We start from the raw sequence: 14,168 nt of genomic DNA, 5'->3' as shown, positions 1-14,168 counted from the left end.
CTTCTTCTGTGTTATTTACACAACTCTCACGTAGTAGTACTCTGTGTGTTTGCTGCATAACCTGCTTTGTGTGTTTTCTACACTGCGACAAGTGATATGTTTGATCCTTTTCTTGACTTCGTTTCCTTCTTTCATGACGCGTGCATGTTCTCTTAGGGAAACATATTTGTCGTATTCAGGTGCAGGAAAATTACAAGTCTCCTACATTGTCGTTGCATACCCCTTTCATCGCCAAGCAAAACATGTCACGATTAACCAATCAAGTGGATGTTAAAAAAGGAAGAGAAAAAGGGAGAAGTCAAAACACAAACCAACAAAGAAAGACGACGCAGTCAAACCAACCAGAGCTGATGGTATCAGAAAATCAATCACTGGGGAGAGGGAGCGGCGAGGGCGTCGCTGTTCACGTAGTAGGGCATGATGGTGTAGATGGTCTGCAGCACGGTGAGGACCAAGAGGAAGATGGCGGCGGCGAGGGAGAGCGTAGCCCAGGGGCTGCGGAAGTAGGTGTGGATGAGGTTGGCCCGCCACATGTTGATGTTCTTGCGGCAGTACTTGTTGACCTTGCGGTGGACCTCGTCCAGGCAGCTCTCCGGATCGAGCACCACGTCCTTGGAGAGGCTGTTGAAGAGCTTGGCCACCGCCTTGTCGCTCCCCACCGCGTTCTGGATGATCCCCTTGGAGTGCAGCAGGCTGACGTCCTTGGCGGAGTCGATGATGTTGTCCATGAAGAAGACGTAGGAGGTGACCTCGTTGCCCGCCCCGAAGTGCAGCCGCTCGAAGGCCATCAGGTTCAGGAACATGTACTCCGTCGCGTCGTCCACCACGATCACCGGCAGGCTCAGCACCCCGTGGTGGAAGCTGATGTCCCGCAGGCTGTTGTTCTTGCTCTTCTTGAACCGGATCCCCGCCTCGTACAGCTCGATCGCCGACCGGATGATCTCGCTCGAGCCCTGCTCCGCCGACGAGGCCGCCGACCGGTGCACCGGCTCCGACAGCAGGCTCTTCCGGAACAGGTCCAAGGGGTGCAGTCCCAGCCCGACGATCGGTGTCGGCGACCGCTCATTCGGCGGCACGCAGAACTTGAGCACCAGCTTGTTTATGTAGTCCTCGTGCTGTATCACAGAGCTCGTATCCATGGTGACGGCATCGACGACGCAGGAAAACGAAGAAAGCAGCTAGTTGATCATCATATTTACCTTGGGTTTACTGGTCTCGACGGAGACCAGCCTGTCCAAGGCCAGCAGCGGCAGCTGGTTCTCGATCATCATCATGTCTCGCTTTATGTAGGGCACGGTGTACAGCATCCCGTGGCTGCTGAAGATGGGGTCGTTGAAGGCGTAGTCGCTGGAGGCGCCGGTGGCGGCGCGCATTATCTCGAGCATGAAGCACCCATCTAGGATCATCAGCTGCAGGAACCTCTCCTTATCCTTCCACTGCTCGTCGAGGCCCTGATAGGCGTCCTGCAGTTGTGGCACCACCTCCTTCATGGCGGCCACGAACTCGTCGAGCTGCCTCTTGGCTCGCTTCAGGAAGTGGACCAACGCCCTGAGCTTGTGCTCTTCCATCGGCGTCACGTCGGGGTCGCCGTGGTGGAACGGCCCGAAGGAGACGACCTGCGGCTTGTACGCCTTGCGATTCAAGTCCTTGATGCAAGCGGGAACCTTGTATATGGATTGCTTGCTCCACTGCTGCATCTCGGACGAGGTCTCGTTGTTGTTGAGCTGGTCATGGATCTGCATCACCCAGGGGTTGGCCATGACCAGCGCTTCGTTGAGTTCCATCTCATTCGATCGCCTGCCTTTATATGTGCCTTGCAGGCACCGATCGTTTGGGTTTGGTGTGGCTTTACAGCCAACTGATGGGCAGGCTTTGTCGGAGATGATCATATGGGGAAGGAAGCAGGGGAAGAGTATGGAACGGGAGAGGTATCTTTGGCTCATGGGGAAGAGGAAAAGAACGAAGGTGGAGACCCTGCACGACTCTCCTTTAAAGCCGACGGGGGGATAGTCTTTGTAGCAAGTCACACCAACGTGACTCGTTTCTTTTCAGGCGTTTTGCCTACACGTCTCTCTCATGTTTGCATTTATCGTTTTTATCCCTATAATTTTCTTTTTCACGCATATATATATATATATATATATATATATATAGACAAATTTTATTAAAAAGGCTTTCTGTTTTTTTTTTTCTTTAAAGTACTCTTGTTTCTTTTATTCACATAGAATACCTTTTTTTTATCATCTTTATCGTTTTACCCTTAGCCTCTATGGATAGTCTTCATCTTATCGTCTCTACCCAACTGCCTCTTTAAGACTACTCTCTTCATCACATCCTCGCAAAGGTTGTTAAAACCTTCGAGCATGTCCTCACTCTCGTCCGTTACTACTGTTGCACTAGTCTCCTCTCTCACATTGTTACTTCATCGATAGGTTCTCTCTATCGTCAGCATCGACCTTGAAAGCATATGAGGCAAAGGCAACGAGGAAAACAATAATCATGATGTTAGTTGTGATAGAGATGAAGGGCGAGAGCAACGGTTACGAACAAGGGTACGACAATAATGACGAATAAGGACCTTAATAATGACAACAATGAACGAGGGTGGACGAAGATAATGAAACCGAAGATAATCTCATTCTTTACAAAATAAGAGATGCTATGCAAAAATATAATAATTTTTTTTTTTTTTGGGAGAATGTCTTTGAGTCATTGAGAACTAAATAGTTCATATATATCTTTAATAAAACTATTTTTACAAAATTCATGTACTTTATTTAAAAAAAAATGAAACTAGCTAATAGTGACCAAATTTGGTAATTATTATCTCAATAAACATTGAACGAGAAGGAAATTAAACCATTGCAATTAAATAAGAGGTATAATTTCTTATCAATGTGTTTTCAGTAACAAAGTACAGTAACAAGTTCATGAAGTCTGTAAACAGACTCAATACAGCATATCACCAGACAATTCCATCAATTGGACGACAAAACCATGAAGAACATTTATCTTCACTAGTGCTTTCACCCCTTCTTATTCTAAACTTACAATGTAACCTCTTATTAGGAGGCAGCGAAGAGAGAGAGAGAGAGAGAGAGACATTGGATTATTTGTGCTTTGCTGTTCCAACAATAGAAGATGCAGAAGCGAGGGAAGTTTAATCATAGGCTCGTATTAGTGGTCGATGAGTGCGATTAGCTGGTCAACGACGCTTGGATCCACAAGTGTGCTAGTGTCCCCCAGCTCATCTAGCTGCCTGGATGCAATTTTCCGCAAGATCCTCCTCATGATCTTTCCACTCCTCGTCTTCGGGATTGCGGGTGCCCAGTGGATTTTGTCTGGGGCAGCAAAGGCGCCAATCTGACCAAGAAATATCCATCAGTTCATAGCGAACAAATGAGTTTTGTCATAGTTTGCATCAACAGAACTATTATCTCAACAAGTTTCATGTGTTGTGCAATCAAAGTAGTGCTGTAGATTGAAAATTTTGTGGTTCTCTCAAATCCCTTCATCTACTTTATCCCCGGCTGTGGATGAATGTGCTATTCGAAATGAAACAATGATTGCGGCCAGCGTGCCAAGCCATCAGCTCGCTGGCATCATAATGCAATTGGGTACATCAGATCAAGACACAGGTATACCTCTTTATTTGAGCTTGCAACAATCAGTGGGAGTATGCCAAAAATGAGTCATGAGCATATCTAAAACACTGTATGTTTGTATTCCATTTCTGAAGAGAGAGGTGATAACATAGATAGTATGCCAATAATTTCAGTGAATGTTAGAAAAATAGATTCACACCCTTGAAGTCCAAAAGTATAAATTTCTTACGATGATAATTAGTAAAGAACATATATGTTATGTTGAACGGTGACCAGCTTTGTAAAAAGATAACTTAGGAATAGTTAGCAATAAAAGTAAAAACGGCATTTGAAAATTTTGATAACCCCTTATAAATATTTGATCAAAACTCAGAAGTATGGTAACATAATGGAACAAATGACTATCAGATGCGTGTCAATTAGGAAACCATGAAACCATGGTGTGAGACTTAAAGCTTTAAGAACACTAAAAATGTTCTAAATTCAGTGTATAGGTCAGGAATTCAGCATCTGATTTGATAATTATATTCAATATGCCAAGCATAACAGGAACAGACCTGGTTTCTGACTGCCAAAATGAGGCTTTTTCGAACTTCTTCACTGTAAGGAATGCCATCCACTAAAGTGACAAAAGCATATATGCCTTGCCCTTTGACCTGGACCCAGAAAAAAACTAAAAAAATTATCAACAACTTGGAAGGACTAAATGAGGCATCAAGCATGAAGCTGAAGTCCTTTACCTCATGGTCAACACCAACTACAGCTGCCTCGGCACAGTGGGGATGAGAGACAAGGGCAGATTCTACCTCAGCAGTGCCAATGCGGTGTCCACTGCAGACAACTCACTACTTAATTATCATAGCACCAATTTAAATGAACTCTAAAAAGCTAGTCCACATGTGTAAAGGCCACATATGCAGTACCTGACATTGATAACATCATCGACTCTTCCAGTGAGCCAATGGTAGCCATCCTTATCCCTAATGCATCAAAATAATAACCAGAACAAATAGTTTACTGTGAGCAAAAGTTAGATATCCAACTAGCACACTAAGCTGTTAAAACTCATTTTGCAGGAACTTATGGCATAGAGATGAAGTTATAAGTCTGTGAATCAATTAACATGGCTGAACAACTACCTGCTGCAACCATCACCGGTGAAGTAATAACCAGCGAATGGTTTAAAATATGTGGTCTCATATCTTTCATGATCACCATAAAGCGACCGGAATGCCCCTGGCCATGACTTTTTGATGCAAAGATACCCAGTGCATTCACCTTCTATCTCGTTTCCTTTCTCATCAACTATGACAGGCTGCAATGTATCTCAAATTTCATTCCAAAAGACTATACACTTAAACATAATCTCTACATAAACCCACATTTTTCCATATAAATAACTTTGGTGCATACCTGAATACCAAAGAAAGGAAATGTGGCAGAACCAGGTTTCTGTGGCCAGGCACCAGGAATAGGTGTAATCTAGAAAAGGGAGAGAAAAGAAAGGGGCAAAAATAGGTGAGTGAATAAAGGATAACAAATAATAACCAGTAAAACATAGACTAAAAGATGGAGCATCAACACACCATGAAACCGCCAGTCTCAGTTTGCCACCAGGTATCTGATATAGGGCATCGTGAATCCCCGACAACATTGTAAAACCATCTAATTAACAAACATAAAGAATGTTAGTTATTCATTACATTCATAAGATCAACCAATCCAGAGTGAAGTGTTGAACCTCCATGCACTAGGGTTAATGGGCTCTCCCACACTTCCTAGAATACGTAGAGACTTACGAGAGTAGCGAGTAACATACTGCATCACAAATTAGAAAGGTCACTACCCAAGGCATACATGTACATGTGCATGCATTCTTGAATGAAGTGTTGTATGTGTGTATTTATGTATAAAATAAAAATTATAAACACAATTACAGCCAACTATATATCTTTTAAAAGTGCATAAGAAGCACTAAGACACTCTTTTAAAAGTGTATAAGAAGAATTAACAGACTGTTAATAGTACAACATCACAGACATGGTCCAAGGTGTTGCTGTGTCTTAAGGCTCCAAAGTTGGCCAATTTCTTTAACATTAATGAAAATCTATGCAAGAAATTTGGGTACAGCATAGTGATTTAAAAAGTGCTAGGTGCCAAGGTCCAAAAACGTCCGAGGCGCTAGGCGCTGGCCCGAACGAAATGATGCGCTAAAATATGAAAATATATAATATAATTAATAAATATAATTATTTAAATAAAAAATATGTTATTAAATTAAGAAAATCGAGTATAAAATCATAATAAATAAATAAATCATAATAGTATATTTTTTAATTTTTAAATAAAAAAATATACTATTAAATAAATAAAAAATAATAGTATTAAAATCAAAAAAAATATATTATTAATCTAATAAATAAAAATACTATTATTAGTATACAGTTAGTAGTATACTATTAATCTATTATTAACAGTATAGTGAGAAGAGTGTGAAAAGACCAAGGCTGCTGAGGCAACGACAACGGTAGCAGACAATAGCCGTAGTTGGAGTGGGAGCGAGAGCGACAACGGGAGCGGCAACAGTAGCGACGAGCGACGACAGCAACGACAAGCAGCTATTGTGGCAGCGGCGAGTAGCGACAGTAACGGCGAGCAGCAACAGTGGCAGCAGCAGCAGCAGAGAGCAGCAACAGCGGAGAAGAAATCTCGGCGACAAAATCACGAGTGTTAGGGTTGGGAAAGTCGGGGAAATCGCGAGAGGGAGCCTGATATCGGTGATTTAGTTGGTTCGATTGAACCAACTAAAGCATTGGAGACCAACCAAACTTAAAAATCTGGTTTGGTCGCCTGGTTTAACCAAGGCGCTCGCCCGACGCCTGGGCTCAGGCGAGCTGTCACGGACAAAATTCTAAATAGGATGTTTGATGTAATACTTATGTATGTCCGTGTCTTTCTATTTGTTCATGCTTTGCACAACATGTAGAGGAACGGTCGAAGGCTTAACAACCTCATTCTAATTGTGGACAAAATTGAAATACAATGAATGACTACAAAATAGAAAAGGGTATCCAAAATCTATAATGATGGGAGATGAAAGAACTAAGATTCCTACCTCATCACCATCACGCATTAGGGCACGGACCAGTGTTGGTGCTGTGTAAAGTATTGTCACCTTGTACTTATCGACAATGTCCCAACAACGTCCAGGATCAGGGTAGCTTGGAGCCTGTAATTTTTTTGGAAATAATAAATGTTTGAAAAGATCATTGACATTAAACAGACCATATTAGAAAGGCTGATATCCATGCAAAGAAAGACCAGTTTATAGGTTACTGCTTATCAATCAGTGGGCAACCCGTAGAAAATTTTCTGATGTAAAAGAATTGACCAATATAGTCAAATACATATAAGTTGATTCAACATGACCAGCACTTCAAGAAATTCATAGTAATGAATTACCCCTTCGAAGACTAAAATGGTAGCTCCATTCAAAAGAGGACCATATGTGATATAGCTATGTCCAGTGATCCAGCCACAGTCAGCAGTGCACCTGACGCAAGAAGAATAAGAGATCATGATATAAGTACCAGGAAATACAATTTATGTAGAAATAGTAACATATAGAAGATCTTTACAATAGGTATAGCCACAAAAATACATAGAACTGTACCAGTATACATCTGATGGCTTATAGTCGAAAGCATACTTAAACGTCGTTGCAGTGTATACCATATAGCCCCCATTTGTGTGTAAAACACCCTGCAAGTAGAAAATAAATACACAACAACTTACAGTAACAATTAAATAAGTGCGCTCTGGTCACCTTTGGCTTTCCTGTGCTACCGCTTGTGTATAAGAGAAACAGTGGATCTTCTGCATCAACCCATTCAACCAGACATTTTGTTGGAAATTGTGGGACAACATCCTGAAGACAGTACTTAAAAAATTAGGGGCAAATCAACTAATTGCTAATTTAATGGCATTAATGCAAATGAATAATGAACATTAGTAAAAAGTTTATTTCAGCAAATGTTTAATGTAAGCAGTAGAAAGGCCTAATTATGACATGCCCATAAGCAGGCAAGTTCACTGACCTCCCACCAGACATCTCTTCCTATCTGCCATTTGGTAGATTCTCTCTTCATAGCTGACTTGTTTTCAAAAATCAAGCACAAATCTGTAAAGGGGAAAAGGGAGATGAGTAGTAAGCCAATGGGAATAGAAGATCTTGTTCCAGATAGAATTATATATTTTTTTTTATGTTCTCAAATTCTAATAATTTATCATGTAAAGAGACTACATATATTATCTACATATTGTCTCAAAGGAGACATCCTAGTGGTTAGCATGTTCTAGTATTTAAGCAGTTGAGGGTTGAAGTCCCATTGCAAATATTTAGTGTGAATGTTATGCAATGCTTATGTGCCGAATAAGCAAAATTTGAAAGCGGAATATATATCTACACACACGTACACATGTAGTATAACTAGTCCAGTTTTTGGTAGGCTAGTCTTTAATGAAAGCTTTTAAGTTAAAAAAAAATCCTAAAATTGTGATAGGGTATATGCATGTTGGTTCTAGCTTCTACCAACTGTCTGCGTAACATAATCGGATCATCAAACACATAGTAATCCAATAAAATTCAGTTCCTAAAAGAAAAGCTTAGTTGCAACATGACCACGCAAGCTGAAAAAGGCATTATATGAGGAGGGATAAAAGAATATTGGAAATCAGTTAGGTAAGTGGCAAGTAATAGCAGACAAGTTTTATTCCATGAACAAGACATGGCTAAGAGAAGTTTCTATTCGCGTACCCACAGGAACTCCACTATTGACAGACTCAACCAATGCAGTATCAACTATCTCCTTGAGATGAATAACCTTGGCTCCTCTACACACCGCATTGCAGCTTATCACGGCTTTTGGTTTGCAGTCAACAATTCTCTGTGAAAGAGATTCAGCCGAGAAGCCAGCAAATACGACCTGAAGAAGTCCACAATATCTCATTTCTTGACATCTGAATACAATCATGAAAATCTTGACAAGATCGTAATAGGATATACCGAATGGATTGCACCAATGCGAGCACATGCCAACATTGCAATTGGCAACTCCATCAGCATGGGCAGATAAATGATGACCGTGTCCCCTTTACCGACTCCGACATTTTTCAAGTAATTGGCAAGCTGTTTGAAGACACTGAAGATTGATTACTGATGACCACCTCTGTTACAAGGTTCAACTGGTAGGCAGATTGAGATGAGCACCAACATACCTGGCAGACCTTCTCCAGCATCTGGGCATAGGTGAGCTGTGCATCTTGACCCGGCTCATTGCCTTCCCAATAGAGAGCCACCTTATCACCATTTCCTGCCTCTATGTTCCGATCCAAGGCATTGTAACAGATGTTCGTGACACCTCCTTTGAACCACTGTGATCAGTAACAGTACATCAGAACATAATTTATAGTTCAGCCCATTGTTTAAGCATTCTTTGCGAGCAAAACTAACCTCAATCTTAACAGCGCCTCTCCTCACGTCAATATTTTCGCTGCAGACCTCCGGATTCCACCTCTTCTTCCAGCAAAATTGGGATGCGATATCCGACCAGAATCCCGCAGGATCCTCGATCGATCTCTCATACATATTTTGGTACTAATTCATGAAACGCAGAGATCATATGTCAGCAACAAAAAGAAGATCTAAGATGAACGGAAACCAACACTTGTGGCCGTAAATCGAAACAAATCGAGGAAAAGAGAAAAAGACAAGTCTTTTTGGATCCAGAAGTGATAATCTCCTTTTGGATCTGAAATGAACGTTTCAGATAAAAAACTAGATCTTTTACTCGTTTCGAAACAGTGGCGGAAAGGCCGAGGTTAAAGGAGAGAGACCTGTTCCGGGGAGGAGATGTGGGCGTGGCGGGAGAAGTCGTGGGAGGGAAAGACGAGGTCGTTCTGCTCCGCGGCGAGGGCCTCCCCCAGGACGACAGCGTTGAGGCGGGAGATTCCCCCGGACCCCACGTGGCGGAGGCGGTCGTGGTGCGGCGCCGACCCCATTCCCAACAACCAACGGTGGCGGGGAGGAAGAGCTCTCGACGTCGAGAAGAGGCGGCGCGTCCAGGGCACCGCGATCTGCGACCACTTGGTTGCAACCGGCGGCGTAAATAGACGGGTGGAGGACAAAGAATCCATTCGTAAATCGATAGATCGGCGACTGGGAAATCCACTCGATTAACGTTTTCGTCTTCCTCTCCCTTCTCTCTCTCTCTCTCTCTCTCTCTCTCTCTCTGCTACTGGTACTCCGAATCAGATCCAGATGTACCTGCCGAAGCACTCGCGAGCTTGGTTTGGACTTCACTCGATGAACAGAGGCGGTGAGATCAAACCCATCGACCACACTGTGAAACCTCAACGCATTCAACCTGCAGCTTTCGCCCGCGGTACACTGCCGTGGCAGCTCCACCATGTGTGGCTTACGCTGGGATCTGCAACAGTGAGAGGCCTCGGAAGGTCGTCGGGCTGCCCCACGTAGAATCCGTTGCTTCATATCATGAATCCGTTACTTCATATCATCAAACGCATCCTTTGAGACATCGCATTATGTGTTGAATTAAATGGTCATATTTTATATTTAACTTTTGTATATAGCTTTATAACAACAACAAAAAAGACTATATAGTCTATCTTGAATAACTAAAATATTACAGTCTGTTACAGGTGTTATATTGTTAATCTCCGTTGATTGATTATTTATTAATAGCAAATTGAAACTATAATTGATATTGCACTATTATGATATATATATATGTGTGTGTGTGTGTTAGTGTGAACACTTTTAAGTCGTGGCTTCGGGGCCGTCGCGACTTGGTTCGGGTCCGAATGTGCGGGGATCCGGCGCGGCGCTCCTCGGGGCAACTGGGGAGGCCGGTCACGATGGTCCGGAGGGGATGTTGTATGGGGGCGAAGCTTCTTCGCGGCACTAGGAAGATGCAACCTCGCCCTTGTACCTGCACACAGGTCGGGTCGGCAACTCGGCCCGACCCCTCCGACGATCAAGTCAGATGATGTGGAAGGGAGTTTTTCTCATGAAAAATTGTCCTCCCCCTTCGTTTAGAACTTGGGGGTATTTATAGGGTAGTTCGGCGTTACCTGATGTGCCCGCCTACGGGAGGTAGGATCGTACCTCTAATGGCGTCTGATATTGCTATTGACGTAGCGTGGAGAACCGACTTGCCGCATGGTATGGGCGAGGGTCGGTTGTCGTCCTCTCCTGCCTCAGCCAAGCGCGCGCGGTTAGACAACGACAAGGTCGTTGTCTGAGAGCGGATGACGTCAGGACGTGTCGAGTCAGCATTATTGCCCTCCTCCTTGGGCAGAGCGGTGGCCAGGTGAGGTCGACGTCGTGACACGTCATGTCGCTATTATTACCCTAGAGGCCCTAGAGGCGGGCCTGCGCTTTCCCCTTCACCCCCTCATCGTAGCTTGTATCTCATTCTGGCGAATTTCGCCGTCCCAGGTGGCGCCAAACTCCTGGCGTTACCTAGTGGTATTCCTGGGGGAATGCTACCATGCCAACATCACCCCTACCCTCAACCTATTCCTCTCCTGCTATTGCCTCTCCAAAGGTTCAGGGGGTTACTTTCTATCTGCCCGGACGAGATTTCGAGTCGGGGGGGGGGGGGGGGCTCCTTCCAGTGACAAAGGGTAGAAGGGGAGGCTCCGGGAGATTCTCCCCAGCTCCCAGGCTCTCCGGAGCATGACCGAGCGGTGGTTAGTAGAGACGGGTCTCAGCCCGATGCCACTGGGTACGTGGGCAACGTTTGGTTCGGGTGTTCGCGTGGTTAGTCCTTGGTACTAACACTTTTGTTGTCTCTTGTAGAAATGGTGAAGCTTCGATCACTCCTCGGGGGCAATGCGTCACCAGCTCCTCTTCCAGCACCGCCAGCCGACTTGTAGCCTGGCACGAAGGACGCCCCACTGGAGATATGCTAGTCATAGGTTCCCAGCAAGCCAATCACGTGAGTGATGGCACGTGTGACTTGATACAGAATATTTTTGCTTATTATATTTTGGCGTATATCACTTTATAACTATTGCATAAATGCATATATATATTGTGATGTCCTTGGATTTGTGCAATGGGAATCGGATCGTGATGAGATCACGATAATGAGATCGATTCACCTTTAAACACATATCCTAAATAATCCCGGTCATAGGTTACTCAAGAGGGACATCGTGATAACTGGATAGACTGGTGTGTTGTATACCCGTCAATATGATGGATGCAGCTGGTCTCATAGCTGCTCGTGCAGGGACACTAGGGATACAGTACAGGTGCTCATTGGAGAATGAGTTCACTGATTGATCCGCTTACGGAATGCTAGATGGTTGATGATGCCTTATTGTCAGACAGTGATTCCGTAGTCCTAGTGGTGTATACGGTCCTTAGACTTGAGACACCAAGGATGTCCTGTATGAGTGCTCCACTCTTTGATACCAGACTTATAGGTTTGGCTGTCCCAGATCTAGTACAACTGGTCATTGGGAGTGGTAGTCGACCTTACGAGGGCTATTGAGTGTCGACAGAGGATCATCTACTCTCGGCGTCATGAGAGGAATATCCCATGTGTTCTTGCTCAGACAAATCCCTGGCTAGGGTCATTCGGGTTGAGAGAGAAAGAGTTCTCCGGGAGAATCCGATTAGAGCGAGACTCGAGTAGAAACCGTATGGGTCTGATAGCACCATGCTCGATATACGGTCTCTTGGATATTAGATGGATGAGGGACTATAGGTACATGGTAACTGAGGACAGACATGTCCAATGGATTGGATTCTCCTATATCGTCTGGGGACTACGGTGTAGTGGCCTAGTACGTCCGTAGTCGATGAGTCGAGTGAATTATTACAGAGATAATAATTCACTGAGTTAGAAGGAGTTCTGACAGATATGACTCACGGCCAGCTCGATATTGAGCCTAGAGGGTCACACACATATGGTAGGCATTGCGATGAGTAGAGGTTCAGATATGAGATATCCGACGGAGCCCTTGTCTTATTGGATGCAGATCCAATACCCACTAGGGAAGGACCCATTAGGGTTTGACACGGGATCTCTATAAATAGGAGGGATTCACAACCTCATAGGCTAGAGTCTTTGCTTGCCTTTCCTATTCTGCTCTCCCTCTCCACCTCAGAGTAGGCCTGGAGTTTTTAGGAGCGTCGTCGCAACCCTGCTGTGTGGATCACCGCTAGAGAGGATGATGCTTGACCTCCTTCACCCTCTCCTAAGGATCTGCAAGGAAACAAGGATATACGATCTCCCTAGGTAACACAATTTCTATACGCAGTTTTGTGTTTTGCGGATTTTTTGCGCACCAATCTTCGCACGACGACGAACATCTTTTTGGGAATCGGGGATTTTTATTTTCTTGTTCTTCCGTTGCGCATATGATGTCGCCCCCAATGATTTCCCAACAAGATCGAGGTCGGGCGTCCTCGGAAGAAAGCGAAGACGATGCCTTCCAAGGGGGCTGAGGTGGGCCCCCGTTGGGGCGAGGCCGAGCCTAGTCGGTAGGCGGTTGGGAAGGGTCTGCGCCCTCCCTCTGTTCGTGACCTGTGCCGCTCGCCAGCCGGGGACGAGGAGCCATTCCTGGCGCGGCTGGTGGGCGAGATCCTGCTCGGGGAAGCCAGCGACCCTCTGGTGACCCATTGGGGAGGCCTGTCCCGGGGGGACAGGGTATGGGTCGGAGGGGACGCCTCCGCAGCATTCCTCCAAGGCGCACTTCATCCCGACATGGCTCGGGATTTATACACTTTGCCCTCGGAGGCTCTGCTCAGCAAGGCAGCCAAGTCCATGACCTGGGTAAGGATTTGTCTTCCCCTTTCGTTCAGGGCTGTTTGTCTTTTGCTGACCTGTCTTCTTTTTACAGGGTCTTCATTATGCAACGGCCCTGATGGACAGGGTGCGTGACGCCGGGAGGGTCATCGGGGGCCTTATCGACCGTAATGTCGAGCTTCGCCGTCAGGTAGAGGAGGTCGAGCCGGAGCCGGTCCGGAGGTAGTGGCGGTTGCCGAGAAGTGAGCGGCAGAGTCTGAGGCAGAGGCGGCTCGCCTCAGGTCGAAACTCGAGGCTTCTCGGAAGTCGAACGAGGAGCTCCAGAAAACAATAAGGGTGGAGTGGGCCGAGCTCCGCTTGTCGAAGACGGAGGCGGGTGTCCTCGGCAAGAGGTTGGAGGAATCGAAACCCGAGGCGAAAGCGGCCTCGAAAGCACTGGCGGAGGAGGCCCGTCTTCGACCCGCCAAGGAGAAGGAGCTCCTTGAGGCGTATAAAAAGTCTGAGGGGTTCGAACTCGGGCTAACGCGGATGAGGCGGGTGTCCTTCGAATACGGATACCGAATCGCCACGTCCCGCTTTCGTGTTCGTCACCCTGGCCTCGAGGTGGAGGAGGATCCCTTTACTTCCCACCCCAAGGATCTGGAGGTTGACATGCCCGAGGATGTCCCTTTTGACGATAGTCTGGATGCTCCGTTGTAATAAGGGTCCTGTATTTTGTTTT

The 14,168-nt window shown here is 45.3% G+C and overlaps 2 protein-coding genes across 2 annotated transcripts; both read right to left on the bottom strand.

Annotated features, from left to right (window-relative positions):
- Window positions 1–159: 159 nt before the first annotated feature.
- On the bottom strand, window positions 160–1,944 carry LOC135614712 (UPF0481 protein At3g47200-like). The gene is made up of 2 exons (XM_065112362.1): window positions 1,200–1,944; window positions 160–1,115 (listed from the first exon to the last, which is right to left on the bottom strand). The coding sequence occupies exons 1-2, from the start codon at window positions 1,941–1,943 to the stop codon at window positions 369–371; spliced, it is 1,491 nt and encodes a 496-aa protein (XP_064968434.1). The 5' UTR covers window position 1,944; the 3' UTR covers window positions 160–368.
- Window positions 1,945–2,868: 924 nt separating this feature from the next.
- Window positions 2,869–10,100, bottom strand: LOC135583162 (acetyl-coenzyme A synthetase, chloroplastic/glyoxysomal-like). The gene is made up of 18 exons (XM_009405928.3): window positions 9,501–10,100; window positions 9,118–9,261; window positions 8,883–9,038; window positions 8,671–8,793; window positions 8,422–8,590; window positions 7,703–7,785; window positions 7,432–7,533; window positions 7,279–7,367; window positions 7,068–7,158; window positions 6,721–6,834; window positions 5,347–5,423; window positions 5,192–5,270; window positions 5,019–5,087; window positions 4,745–4,920; window positions 4,529–4,585; window positions 4,346–4,436; window positions 4,163–4,261; window positions 2,869–3,363 (listed from the first exon to the last, which is right to left on the bottom strand). Exons 1-18 carry the CDS (start codon window positions 9,798–9,800, stop codon window positions 3,178–3,180), a joined length of 2,205 nt encoding a protein of 734 aa, XP_009404203.2. The 5' UTR covers window positions 9,801–10,100; the 3' UTR covers window positions 2,869–3,177.
- Between the last annotated feature and the right edge of the window lie 4,068 nt (window positions 10,101–14,168).

Source organism: Musa acuminata, chromosome BXJ2-6 (genome assembly GCF_036884655.1).
Source record: "Musa acuminata AAA Group cultivar baxijiao chromosome BXJ2-6, Cavendish_Baxijiao_AAA, whole genome shotgun sequence".
Classification (NCBI taxonomy): Eukaryota; Viridiplantae; Streptophyta; class Magnoliopsida; order Zingiberales; family Musaceae; genus Musa; species Musa acuminata.
The sequence above is the reverse complement of the archived record's forward strand: the minus strand, read 5'-3'. Positions and strand labels throughout refer to the sequence as shown.